The following is a 13174-nucleotide window of genomic DNA, read 5'->3' as shown; positions in this document are numbered from 1 at the left end:
ACCAGGGAAGAGTATAAAAATATTGCTCGGGCATGTAGGAAAGATATCAGGAGGGCCAAATCGCACCTGGAGCTGCAGCTAGCAAGAGATGTCAAGAGTAACAAGAAGGGTTTCTTCAGGTATGTTGGCAACAAGAAGAAAGCCAAGGAAAGTGTGGGCCCCTTACTGAATGAGGGAGGCAAGCTAGTGACAGAGGATGTGGAAAAAGCTAATGTACTCAATGCTTTTTTTTGCCTCTGTTTTCACTAACAAGGTCAGCTCCCAGACTGCTGTGCTGGGCATCACAAAATGGGGAAGAGATGGCCAGCCCTCTGTAGAGATAGAGGTGGTTAGGGACTATTTAGAAAAGCTGGACGTGCACAAGTCCATGGGGCCGGACGAATTGCATCCGAGAGTGCTGAAGGAATTGGCGGCTGTGATTGCAGAGCCCTTGGCCATTATCTTTGAAAACTCGTGGCGAACGGGGGAAGTCCCGGATGACTGGAAAAAGGCTAATGTAGTGCCCATCTTTAAAAAAGGGAAGAAGGAGGATCCTGGGAACTACAGGCCGGTCAGCCTCACCTCAGTCCCTGGAAAAATCATGGAGCAGGTCCTCAAAGAATCAATCCTGAAGCACTTAGAGGAGAGGAAAGTGATCAGGAACAGTCAGCATGGATTCACCAAGGGAAGGTCATGCCTGACTAATCTAATCGCCTTTTATGATGAGATTACTGGTTCTGTGGATGAAGGGAAAGCAGTGGATGTATTGTTTCTTGACTTTAGCAAAGCTTTTGACACGGTCTCCCACAGCATTCTTGTCAGCAAGTTAAGGAAGTATGAGCCGGATGAATGCACTATAAGGTGGGTAGAAAGCTGGCTAGATTGTCGGGCTCAACGGGTAGTGATCAATGGCTCCATGTCTAGTTGGCAGCCGGTGTCAAGTGGAGTGCCCCAGGGGTCGGTCCTGGGGCCCGTTTTGTTCAATATCTTCATAAATGATCTGGAGGATGGTGTGGATTGCACTCTCAGCAAATTTGCGGATGATACTAAACTGGGAGGAGTGGTAGATACGCTGGAGGGGAGGGATAGGATACAGAAGGACCTAGACAAATTGGAGGATTGGGCCAAAAGAAATCTAATGAGGTTCAATAAGGATAAGTGCAGGGTCCTGCACTTAGGATGGAAGAATCCAATGCACCGCTACAGACTAGGGACCGAATGGCTCGGCAGCAGTTCTGCGGAAAAGGACCTAGGGGTGACAGTGGACGAGAAGCTGGATATGAGTCAGCAGTGTGCCCTTGTTGCCAAGAAGGCCAATGGCATTTTGGGATGTATAAGTAGGGGCATAGCGAGCAGATCGAGGGACGTGATCGTTCCCCTCTATTCGACACTGGTGAGGCCTCATCTGGAGTACTGTGTCCAGTTTTGGGCCCCACACTACAAGAAGGATGTGGATAAATTGGAAAGAGTACAGCGAAGGGCAACAAAAATGATTAGGGGTCTAGAGCACATGACTTATGAGGAGAGGCTGAGGGACCTGGGATTGTTTAGTCTGCAGAAGAGAAGAATGAGGGGGGATTTGATAGCTGCTTTCAACTACCTGAAAGGGGGTTTCAAAGAGGATGGCTCTAGACTGTTCTCAATGGTAGCAGATGACAGAACGAGGAGTAATGGTCTCAAGTTGCAATGGGGGAGGTTTAGATTGGATATTAGGAAAAACTTTTTCACTAAGAGGGTGGTGAAACACTGGAATGCGTTACCTAGGGAGGTGATAGAATCTCCTTCCTTAGAGGTTTTTAAGGTCAGGCTTGACAAAGCCCTGGCTAGGATGATTTAACTGGGACTTGGTCCTGCTTTGAGCAGGGGGTTGGACTAGATGACCTTCTGGGGTCCCTTCCAACCCTGATATTCTATGATTCTATGATTCTAAATTAGGCAAGTTGTGACCAAAGACAAAGAAAAACACATTTACATGCAACATAAACAAAGCCATTAGGAGAGCAAGTGGGTCAAGATGACCACTTATCTTCCCACGGGATGGAGAATGCACCGCTGGGAAGCCTGCCTGCCGCTTGTAACAGGGTCAGTGAACATTGGGAGATATACGCAGAAACAGAAAGCCATGATGGTAGCCATGACTTGGATGATTTAAGGGGCCAAAGCTCTTAAAAATCACAGAATGCTGGAGCCTTCAATCAAGGGGTTGAAGTCACTGAAAACTGTGTTGAGATGAGAAATCTGCTTAGGCAAAGATTGTAACTGGCTGAAATTAAGTTTTAGTCTTAGAAGCGTATTTTTACTTTTGTTTGCTTGTAACCTTTTCTATCTTTATTCCTTATACTTGGTATCACTTACTCCTATGTCCTTTTGTTGAATAAACTGGTTTTACTTTTACTATAAACCAGTTCAGTGCACGGATTGAAATAAGAGTGTTTGTCAAACCCCAGTTCTATTAATGAGCTGCAGTGTATTGTCTCTTTAAAGGAGCAACAAACTTAGTAACTTCTCTAAGTGCTCAGTGAGAGGCCTGGGCACTGCAGGGAGACAGTCTGGGGAAAATTTGGGACTGGAGGGTATAGGGGTCACCGTGTAAAAGTAACTGGACAATGGAAGCCAGTATGTGACCCACATGCTTGTCAGCTGGCTGTTTGAGTCAGCTGGGTATGAGTCACAGCAGCAGAGCATTCAAGGTACCCAGAGTTGCAGGGCAGGTTGTGACACAACCCCTTACTTGTCTGGGTTGCACCCAAAAGTGTCACAGAGCCATATCCATTTACATCTTCGGAGAATCTGAACCAATGTGATTCTTAATGTTTCATTATTCTTTTAAATGCTTCAGTTCTCTTCTTTACAAAACAGGTCAGCAGCTCTATAGTAACAAAGCAACTGTGCACACAAGAAAAATGTTTGGTAAAGAAATACATTTCACTTTCATGTTTCCAAGCATTTATTAAGGACATCTTCTATTTTAAGATTTTTTTGAAAAAATCATGGAATCTTAGAATTCAGCAATGGAAAAAGACATTAAGTCACAGAACCCCTCCCTCTTTCAGTGCACAACTACAGTATATTTGCATCTACTTTGTCTAATCCAGTTTTTAATGACCATTTAAAAAGCACTGTGATTACTTAGAGGACAATAACAAGGGATGAGAAAAAGAATTTTAATGACAGCTCCCCCTCCATGGCTTGGGTAAACAATGCTCCCTCACCATATCTCCCCACTTCTCATTGGTTGATGCCTTGCCAGCTCTCTCATCTTATTCAATCAGCTTTTGTCACTGTTTGAGGGAAAGTTTTATTGGCTTTTATATAGTCATCTGATTACCATATAACAAGAACTAGAAGCTATCAGATTATTTAAATGTATGGTAGAGGTTCTGTCACCACTTGAACATTATTATTAATAGAAGCTCAGATATTATAGCAATGAGTGAAACAGAAATGCCCATGAATGAATAATACTGAGTCAAGCCTTGACCCATGGTCGGAAGTAGGATGGGGCATAATAGCCTCTTTTCAACACCTACTATTTACCAGTTATCACAAAACCAAGAGCATGCCAGGTGACTCATGGAACACAGAGCAGACATAGGCCCTCTCCAAGAGAGCCAGTGCTAGCTCATTGGGGGCCCTATTTTTTTGCTCCCCCCATACTAAAACAGGCAAGTTCTTATAATAATAAGCAAATAGTGGGCCCGCTTGAGTTGCTCAGGACCCCAACAATTGCTTAGTCTGCTTACGCTTAGCGCTGGCTCTGCTCTCCAAGGTGATGTTATGCATCCCTTTCTCATCTCCCTACCAGTCCAGGCCCCTTAGAGTCCCTCATCTCCCAGAGTTGCCCCCATACTTAATATGCTTTCATTCCAGCCTGGCTATCTCATAGCTTTAGACTGGAGTGGAAGAGCTGGCTTTGCACTACGGAGATTAAAAGAAAAACAAAAACCAGCCAATCAGATAGTGTCTATATTCAATGGCATGGGCCAGGCTCCTAGATGCAGAGGCACCTGTGGCTGCTTCCTGAGTCTCTGGTAGATCCTGAAGCTCTTCCTCTGTGGAAAATAGGGAGGGGACCGGGTTCCCTGGGGTCTAGCTCTGTAATGAAGCCAGAAGACCAAAACCTTCTGCATGGGAGCAAGGTGTTTGGGAGGGTAGGGATCTCATGCAAATATGCTTCCAACAGACAAACAACCTTCACACAAACAACCTTCTGGGATCCCATCCCTCTTTCAATGGGTTCGGCCCTCAGAAACTAATGAGGCCTTTGCCATCTCTTATTTGAAAATTTAAAAAAAATGAAAACCCTAAAATTTCAATAACCCCTATATAGGCAGCATTCAGGGGGCTGTGGAATGAAGAAAGTAACAAATACTAGAGTAGGGCCCCCCTCTTTTAGAAAACTGAGAGTTCCCTGGGGATGGGGCAGAGGGAACAATGGTGATTACACTGTGATCCAAACTGTCCTGCAGCCAAAGCCAAGGTATCTTTATTATACTATTACAGGAGTATATTCTTATGAGGTACTCTGGGATGCTGGCCATTCAGCTAGAGGGAATCTGCCTTTCTAAGAGGGGTCTCCCCTCTTAGAAAGACAATGGCTATCAGCAATATCTCCTCCCTGAAATCTAGCAGGGGTGGAGTCACTGACTCAGCCCTGGGCAGTGACAAGAACTTGGACAGATGTATAAATGCTTAACAGATGCCCCGCGGGAGGCTCCTCCCTCAAAGTGTGTTTATGCTTCCAAGAGGAAGAACACTATGGAGACTGCTTTGACCCACTAAGTTTTACTGGAGACTCTCTGCTTGGTCTCGCCTAAGAGGGTTAACAGACACCATAGTGAGGTTTGATTAATTTGTTATTAATAGGGCTGTCAAGCAATTAAAAAAATTAATCGCAATTAATCGCACTGTTAAACATTTATTTAAATATTTTTGGATGTTTTCTACATTTTCAAATATATTGATTTCAATTACAACACAGAATACAAAGTGTAAAGTGCTCATTTTATATTTATTTTTGATTACAAATATTTGCACTGTAAAAAAGAAAGTGTTTTTCAATTCACCTAATACAAGTACTGTAGTGCAATCTTTTTATCATGCAAGTTGAACTTACATATGTAGAATTATGTACAAAAAATAACTGCATTCAAAAGTAAAACAATGTAAAACTTTAGATCTTACAAGTCCACTCAGTTCTACTTCTTGTTCAGCCAATCACTCAGTCAAACAAATGTGTTTACATTTGCAGGAGATAATGCTGTCTGCTTCTTGTTTACAATGTCACCTGAAAGTGAGAACAGGTGTTCGCATGGAACTGTTGCAGCCGGCGTCACAAGGTATTTACAAGCCACATGCGCTAAAGATTCATATGTCCCTTCATACTTCAACCACCATTCCGGGGGACATGTGTCCATCCTGATAAGTTCTGCTTGATAACAATCCAAAGCAGTGCGGACCAACACATGTTCATTTTCATAACCTGAGTCAGATGCCACCAGTAGAAGGTTGATTTTCTTTTTTGGAGGTTTGGGTTCTGTAGTTTCTGCATTGGAGTGTTGCTCTTTTAAGACTTCTGAAAGCATGCTCCACACTTCATCCCACTCAGATTTTGGAAGGTACTTCAGATTCTTAAACCTTGGGTCGAGTGCTGTAGCTATCTTTAAAAATCTCACATTGGTACCTTCTTTGCGTTTTGTCAAATCTGCAGCAAAAGTGTTCTTGAATGATGTGCTGAGTAATCATCTGAGACTGCTATAACAGGAAATACATGGCAGAATGCAGGTAAAACAGAGCTGGAGACATACAATTCTCCCCCAAAGAGTTCAGTCAGAAATTTAATTAACGCATTATTCATAGATTCATAGATACTAAGGTCAGAAGGGACCATTCTGATCATCTAGTCCGACCTCCTGCACAGCGCAGGCCACAGAATGTCACCCACCCACTCCTATGAAAAACTTCACCCATGTCTGAGCTATTGAAGTCCTTAAATCATGGTTCAAAACTTCAAGGAGCAGAGAAGCCTCCCTCCAGTCAACCATGCCCCATGCTACAGAGGAAGGCAAAAAAACCTCCAGGGCCTCTCCAATCTGCCCTGGAGGAAAATTCCTTCCCGACCCCAAATATTATTCTTTTAACGCGAGTCATCAGCATGGAAACATGTCCTCTGGAATGGTGGCTGAAGCATGAAGGGGCATATGAATATTTAGCATATCTGGTATGTAAATACCTTGCAATGCCGGCAACAAAAGTCGCATGCGAATGTCTGTTCTCATTTTCTGACGACATTGTAAGCAAGAAGTGGACAGCATAATCTCCTGTAAATGTAAATAAAACTTATTTGTCTTAGCGATTGGCTGAACAAGAAGTAGGACTGAATGGACTTGTAGGATCTGAAGTTTTACACTGTTTTGTTTTTGAGTGCAGTTATATGACAAAAAAAAAAAAATCTACATTTGTAAGTTACACTTTCATGACAAAGATTGCACTACAGCACTTGTATGCGGCAAATTGAAAAAATACTATTTCTTTTGTTTATCAAGTTTACAGTGCAAATATTTGTAATAAAAAGTAATATACACTTTGTTTTCAATTACAACACAGAATACAATATATATGAAAATGTAGAAAAACATCCAAAATATTTAATAAATTTCAATTGGTATTCTATTGCTTAACAGTGGGATTCAAACTGCGATGAATCACAATTAATTTTTAAGTTAATTACATGAGTTAACTGCAATTAATCGACAGCCCAAGTTATTTTGGATATTATGTGTCCAGTAGTATTGTTGTGAGTAATATAAATCTACTAACTAAATAGACAATAGCACCTTAGCTCTCTCCTTTTAAATATTGGTTTCCTATTCCTAACATAAGAACCTACTTAAAGAACAAGGGGAAAATAATCTGCTAGTTTTTGCCAGATAAGAAATAGATGATGAAATGTGAATTTACTTACCTCTGTGCAAGCAACAGAGCCCCCGCTACCCCTTTAATTAGGAGAGATCATCCACTTTGTTTATCTGCCCAGGCAACCTGGTTGTCTAATCTGAGTGGATGTCATTCACCTGCAAGCCTCTCTGTTCAGAATGCCATATTGCTAAGTGCACTCCTGTTTTGTACATAAACAAGCTAAGCCCTGCATCCTCATCAATCCTTACTCAGGCAAAACTCCCACTGGGAGGAAGGATGGAATAAGACCTGACTCAGAGAGCTGACTCCTTTGACGAGTTTATTATAATCAGTTCAAGACTATGTAATAAAACATGACATCAAGAGATTCTTCATATCCTGACAAAAAAATATTCTGTTCAAAGGGGATTTCTCAACCCCAGTGTCTAAGGATAGCATCTCTCATGTTATATAGCAACACCAGATCATTTGGTTATTGGTTTTGAAGACTGTCACTGATTTTTCATGCTACCATTTTGAAACATGAGCCTGACTTCAGTGGAATTCACTCCCCTACACTATTTGGCTCAGTGTGTTTACTTCACAATGTCAATATATCAGCTATAAGTCATTCAGGATACAGAACAGCTGCTCACTTGCAAGCCCTGAACTCTGAACCCCAGCAATCCACCTGCTGAATCTACAGCCAACTTCATGAAAGAGATGGACAAAATATAGGTTTGGGGAGTTTAATATGTTTTTTGATTTGGGCTTTTGGGTGCTACTGGAATACAAAGAGAGTAAGACAAAATAAAACTGAACAATGTTTCAAACAATTTACAGCATGACACAAAAAAAGAGCATCCGAACAAAACAATTTTAAAGGAAACTGGCCTTGTTTGTGATTCAGATAGAATCAACAGTTCTTAAATATCGTATCATAAATTAGGGCACTCTGTCAGGAGACCTGAGTTTTACCTTTTAATCTCCCACTGCTGCACTGTGGAACAAGGGGCAAAATTTTCAGTGCCAAACTAATAAAAATGGCCTCTAGCTTTTGGTGCCTCAGTTTTTGGCTGTCCACCCTTAGATGCTTAAATCCAAAGTATCTCAAGGTAGGCACAGAAAAATCAACAACAACAACAACCAGGCACTAAAAGTTTGAGGCCACTTTCCAAAATTTGGGCCTAAGCGTCTCTGTTTCTCAGTTCTAGCATGTATAAAATGGGGGTAAAATGCTTACTCAGCTTCATGAAACACTTTGAAATCTATGGATAAAAAGCACTGCGTCCCTGCTCAGTATCATTAATATCAGATCCTATCTAAATTGCCAATTTACTTTTCTTTGAATCAGCTGAATAAAATTCCCAGAGCTAAGAAGCAATTTTATAGAATGCTGAAGCTTTAGGCTTGCTTAGGGTTGACAAATCCGTAATGTTTCTTGGCCTCATGATGATTCAACACTATTAATTATCAAATAAAGTCATGTTATTTGAGCTAAGTATTATGCTAACAGACAGATTTTCAACAGCATGGACCAAATTCAGCCCCTGAACCAAATTCATCTAATTCCCTGAGCATAACGCTCAACATTTACCACTCTTCCATTTACACCAGGAGTACAAACTGCCTGAGGAAGTGGTTCCCAAACTTGTTCTGCCGCTTGTGCGGGGAAAGCCCCTGCCGGACCGGGCCAGTTTGTTTACCTGCCGCGTCCGCAGGTTTGGCCGATCGCGGCTCCCACTGGCCGCGGTTCGCTGCTCCAGGCCAATGGGAGCTGCTGGAAGCAGCGCGGGCCGAGGGCACAAGCGGCGGAACAAGTTTGGGAACCACTGGTCTTGGGAGGTCATGAAAGCTCCTTCACTGGATGTTTTCAAAAGGAGGCTGGATAGCCATCTGTCTTGAATGGTTTAGACACAACGAATCCTGCATCTTGGCAGGAGGTTAGACTAGATGATGCTTGTGGTCCCTTCAGAATCACACGGTTCTATGATCTATGACACCAATCCAAAGAATGAAGTGATAGCCTATAAGCACAGTCTGCAGAGTAAAACTACACACACAGTATTTCAGAATCCACTTTTTGCATGCTTAGAGGAGAACTGCCACCCCTTTGACAGGTTTAAAATATTTCCTATCAAATTATTTATCACCTCTGAATTAAAAAGGGAAAACAAAAGCTTTAGCACTAGAAGTATGAGCCTTGTTTCATATCACTGCCCTTTATGAACCTAAAGTTTTCTGGTATGTCTCTTGGTGTGATAGGTAGGATTAGGCTGAGCTTGGTTACTATTCTGTTCTCTAGTAAAGAATTGGCTGAAGCTAGTTGGCCTGACCATAGTCTACTACGGTAGACCCCTCTTGGCCTTGAGGTGTGGGGGACAGTGATTCCTCCCCTCCCCCCCGGGGGGATTGGAAAGAAAGATCTTATCATGCCCGCATAAAATAACTCATTTTGTTCTAAAACATGTTAGGGACCTAATTCCCCCATCTCAGATGGCAATCATATGGAGGACTGCAGAAACTTCCATGGAAAAAACAAGGGAAGAAAGAGGAACCTGGATACACAGTGAGTTACTCAGAGACCTCTTTTACATGAGGTCCCTGCCTATCAACCCCAAGTGGCTCAGCATCAAGCCCTCACTTTCCCCTGAGCACAACCATGCTCAGGATCTACTGGCCAGGTGCATAGCCTGCTTACAAGGCAATCTTATGGGTCTTATGAGCAGGTCTCAGGTTTTGACCCATTGACAGTAATGATGTGGTTAATATCTGGTACATCTGTTCTACAATTCTAGCTGTATAGGAAATTATGAGTCCAGAGAGAGTTTTCCAAGTTAGACTCGAAATGACAGGATAACTGTACTCAAATATCAGGAAAGATCAATTTTCAGATTGTTTATTCTTACAGTATTTTTTAAACATTAGTAGAAGAACCTAAGGGTAGGGAAAGGGAACCACACATTGTTAAATGTCTCCTTTATAGTTCATAACTGTGATGAAGATACTGGAAAGTCAGTCTGCTTCAATAATCTAGCCAAAGCTATGGTAAGGGCAAATCAAGGACTGTGCTTCACAAGGGAAAGGCATCTAAATTCGGGGGTATTAGGGGAGGAAGCAGCTGCCACCATGCAGTATATTTTATACGCCAGGTTTACAGGATTCAGAATTTCACATTGTAGCACTGATCTTTGACACACTGGATCAAATCCTGGTGTACTCAGCCCCAACTCTACTGAAATCACTGCAGTCACACAAGTGCTAATCTGGCCCAACCTAGTCAACCAACCTCATAATAATTAACTGCCTTTCCTTTGATTTAAAACTTTTTAGAGCTCACTCCCTTCTTGGGACTCGTTCACAGGGGCAACATGCCTGCATCATGCGAAAGTTTATCTTTGGGTCTTCATCTTGCTTTTTCTGCTATATGCAGAATGCTCAGAGGAGGCACCTTAACCAAACTAGGCCTTGATTGACAAGGTTCAGTGATAGACCGTGGTCTGTTTGCGTGAAATGCACTTGACCTGCTTTGTCATTAGCCCTACTGCCTGCACAGTGCCACAAAACGCTGTGGTAGTTAACACTTCTTCATAAATTAAAATTAAGACCTGCTGGAAAAGTCTTATAAAATGAAGCAAGTAATTTACCATATTTATAAAATTATTCCGAACGGATGCATTGCATATGGCTTTTTCATGTAGTTTAGAAAACTGAGACTTTTCTATTTCTTATTTCTCAGACTCTCCCCTTCCACCCCCTCCCTCTAAACCAATCAATTTAATTCTATAATACACATTTTACATGTTGCTAGCCTCCCTCTCCCCCAGTATTAGCCTGGAGAAACAGTGCTTTGGCTTTCTGAAGCTAGCTGACATTTTCATGTAAAAGTCTTTGGGGGTGTTGGAAGAGTAACAGTTCATCTAGCTGTATAGGAAACTCTTGACTTTTGGTGGCTGGCTGATATGGAAAAAAGGATGCTCTGGCATCTCAAAAGAAATGTGGCATTAAAGAGTTTATTAGTGACAGCTCTCTGTGTTCGTGCAGCCACCAGTGAAGACACAGCAAAGGAAATGGAGGAGCTGCAGTTATGCATTTGCAATACACAAAGTCCTTGTTTTCCCACTAGGCACTGCAGAATAGCAATTGTCCATTCACAGCACATAGCACATCCTCTGCATTTCAGAGCTAATATTTTTGCAGTCCTTAAGCTGGTGCATTTGAGACTAGCACAGTTAATTTTTTTTCTTAGTCCTTTGAAGTGCACTACATGAGCTACTAGTGCTCAACTGATGTTTCTGGTTATATGACCTGACTATAAAAGATATACTTTTTGTGAAATTAAGAAAAAGCTTTTGTATACACAGTAACATTGTCAAAGTGGCTCATATGATCTTCCATTCCAAAACTTGAGAAAACCTGAAGATTGCTACCAATGACCTGACAAAAGCATATACATTTACCGTGCATTTTAATTTAATTAGCAAGAGAAACTGGCTGTTTGGACAGGGATTTTTTTTTTTTAAACGCACAAGAGCTCCTTGGTTAAGTGGCTCCTCCTCTTGCATGCTAGAATCACACTCCTGAAAACAATGTTAGTTTTATGTTAGCTGTTGCTCTCGTTTCCTGCAGCACATACCGTTCACTGTAATGCTGCAATTGTCATTCAAGTTTGACCACAGGCTGCCCAAAGATTAATTGAACCTATAAGTCATTAAGTAGCCATCAGGTTGCGTTAGTTCAGTTTCTAATTAAATTTCCACTTCTCTAGCTAGCTGGCAACAGCGATCTGAAAAGTGGCGATTACAGAACACAAGCAATTTTCCCTGCCCCCGTTTCTGCATACAAGTTAAAGCAGGAGCTTCGTTTCCACTTGTGACTTTTAAATCCAGAGCAAGTAAAGCATCCTAAGCATGTAGTAATAAAATGAAGTGCAACATGTACTCCCAAAGAATATCTACTTCACGGCTCTATGTATTTGTCCCCCCTCTCTCTGCTCGTGTCTCAAGCCAACTCAAAAACACCCTCAAGGGACGGGACTGACTGCTCCTTTTCACACACACACACCCCCCCCCCCATCCAACTAAGTGAACCAACTGCAAGGTCTTTGCTCATACCATTGAACTGTAGACTGAGGGCAGCATACAGGAAAGGCAATCTCACTTTCCTCAGTGGGCTCCTACAGTGCCACAATGACAGAACCTCTCTTTCCTTTTCTTTTGCCCTCAACGGGTTAAATTAACACAAGTTAAAACGTCCCGCTGCCTTGAAGAAAAAAAGGGAGGAAATTCAAGAGCCGGTTGCTGTAGTGACAATCACTAATAATAAAAAACAAACAAACAAACAAACAAAAAATAAGCCCGATCGTTTTCTCTAAGTGTTCTCTCCCTCCCCCACTTTGCAAGGTTAGTTCCTCCTTAAAAAAAAAAAAAAAAAAAAAAAAAATCATGCTGCCTCTTTTAGATTCGCTGTACATACCTCAACCATTAAACAAGACATTGAACCATAGTGGCAGTTCTGTGACCTTTGAATGCCGTGAAAGCTCTAAGCGGCGCAGCTTGTTCATGAAGACGTGTCCTGCAGGATCCCGCGGCTGCATCCAGGGTCAGGGACAGCATTAAAGGAACAACAGCGACTAACGGCGGGCGGGAAACCCGAACAAACCCAAGCCGCCCAAAGGCTCCGCGACGCGCTACTACGCAGGGCACGTTTCTCCCAGGCAAGTGCTGGCACGCAGCGGAGCTGGCCGCCGCCTGACGGACGGACGGACCGTGGCAGCGAGCAGAAGGCCGGGCACGGCTGGGAGGCGCTGTCAACCGCCACAAGCCAGGCCACGCAGACCAATCGGCGGCAGCGCGCTCAGCTCGCTGGAGGGGAGCCTTTTCTGTTTATGTTTCCTCATTTCGCGAGTGACGTCAAAGGGCTTAGTTTCCCCTCCGCATGTGCCATTCATCTTACAGGACTCCTATGGGAAGACCGTGGCGGTGATTTAGGCAGGCTTACCCCACGGTAAAAAGTCCCCCGGGCCACGCTTTGTCCGGTCTGGGTCTCGCTTGGAAATTATTTCCAGTCAGGTTTCAGAGCAGCAGCCGTGTTAGTCTGTGTCCGCAAAAAGAACTGGAGGACTTGTGGCACCTTAGAGACTAACACATTTATTAGAGCGTAAGCCTTCGTGAGCTACAGCTCACTTGATTGGAAATGCATCCGATGAAGTGAGCTGTAGCTCACGAAGGCTTATGCTCAAATAAATTTGTCAGTCTCTAAGGTGCCACAAGTCCTCCTTTTCTATTTCCAGTCAGAT

General features: G+C 42.8%; 1 protein-coding gene across 2 annotated transcripts in view; it reads right to left on the bottom strand.

Moving 5' to 3' along the window:
- The window catches only part of PDE7B (phosphodiesterase 7B), a 301162-nt gene extending 288410 nt beyond the window's left edge, over positions 1-12752 (bottom strand). For both annotated transcript variants that reach the window (XM_038396477.2, XM_038396478.2), the window contains exon 1: positions 12352-12752. In XM_038396477.2, the coding sequence (XP_038252405.1) occupies positions 12352-12372 (21 nt within the window). In that variant the 5' untranslated portion in view covers positions 12373-12752. The remainder of the gene's footprint in view (positions 1-12351) is intronic.
- Positions 12753-13174: the final 422 nt, after the last annotated feature.

This window comes from Dermochelys coriacea, chromosome 3, assembly GCF_009764565.3.
Source record: "Dermochelys coriacea isolate rDerCor1 chromosome 3, rDerCor1.pri.v4, whole genome shotgun sequence".
Classification (NCBI taxonomy): Eukaryota; Metazoa; Chordata; order Testudines; family Dermochelyidae; genus Dermochelys; species Dermochelys coriacea.
The sequence above is the reverse complement of the archived record's forward strand: the minus strand, read 5'-3'. Positions and strand labels throughout refer to the sequence as shown.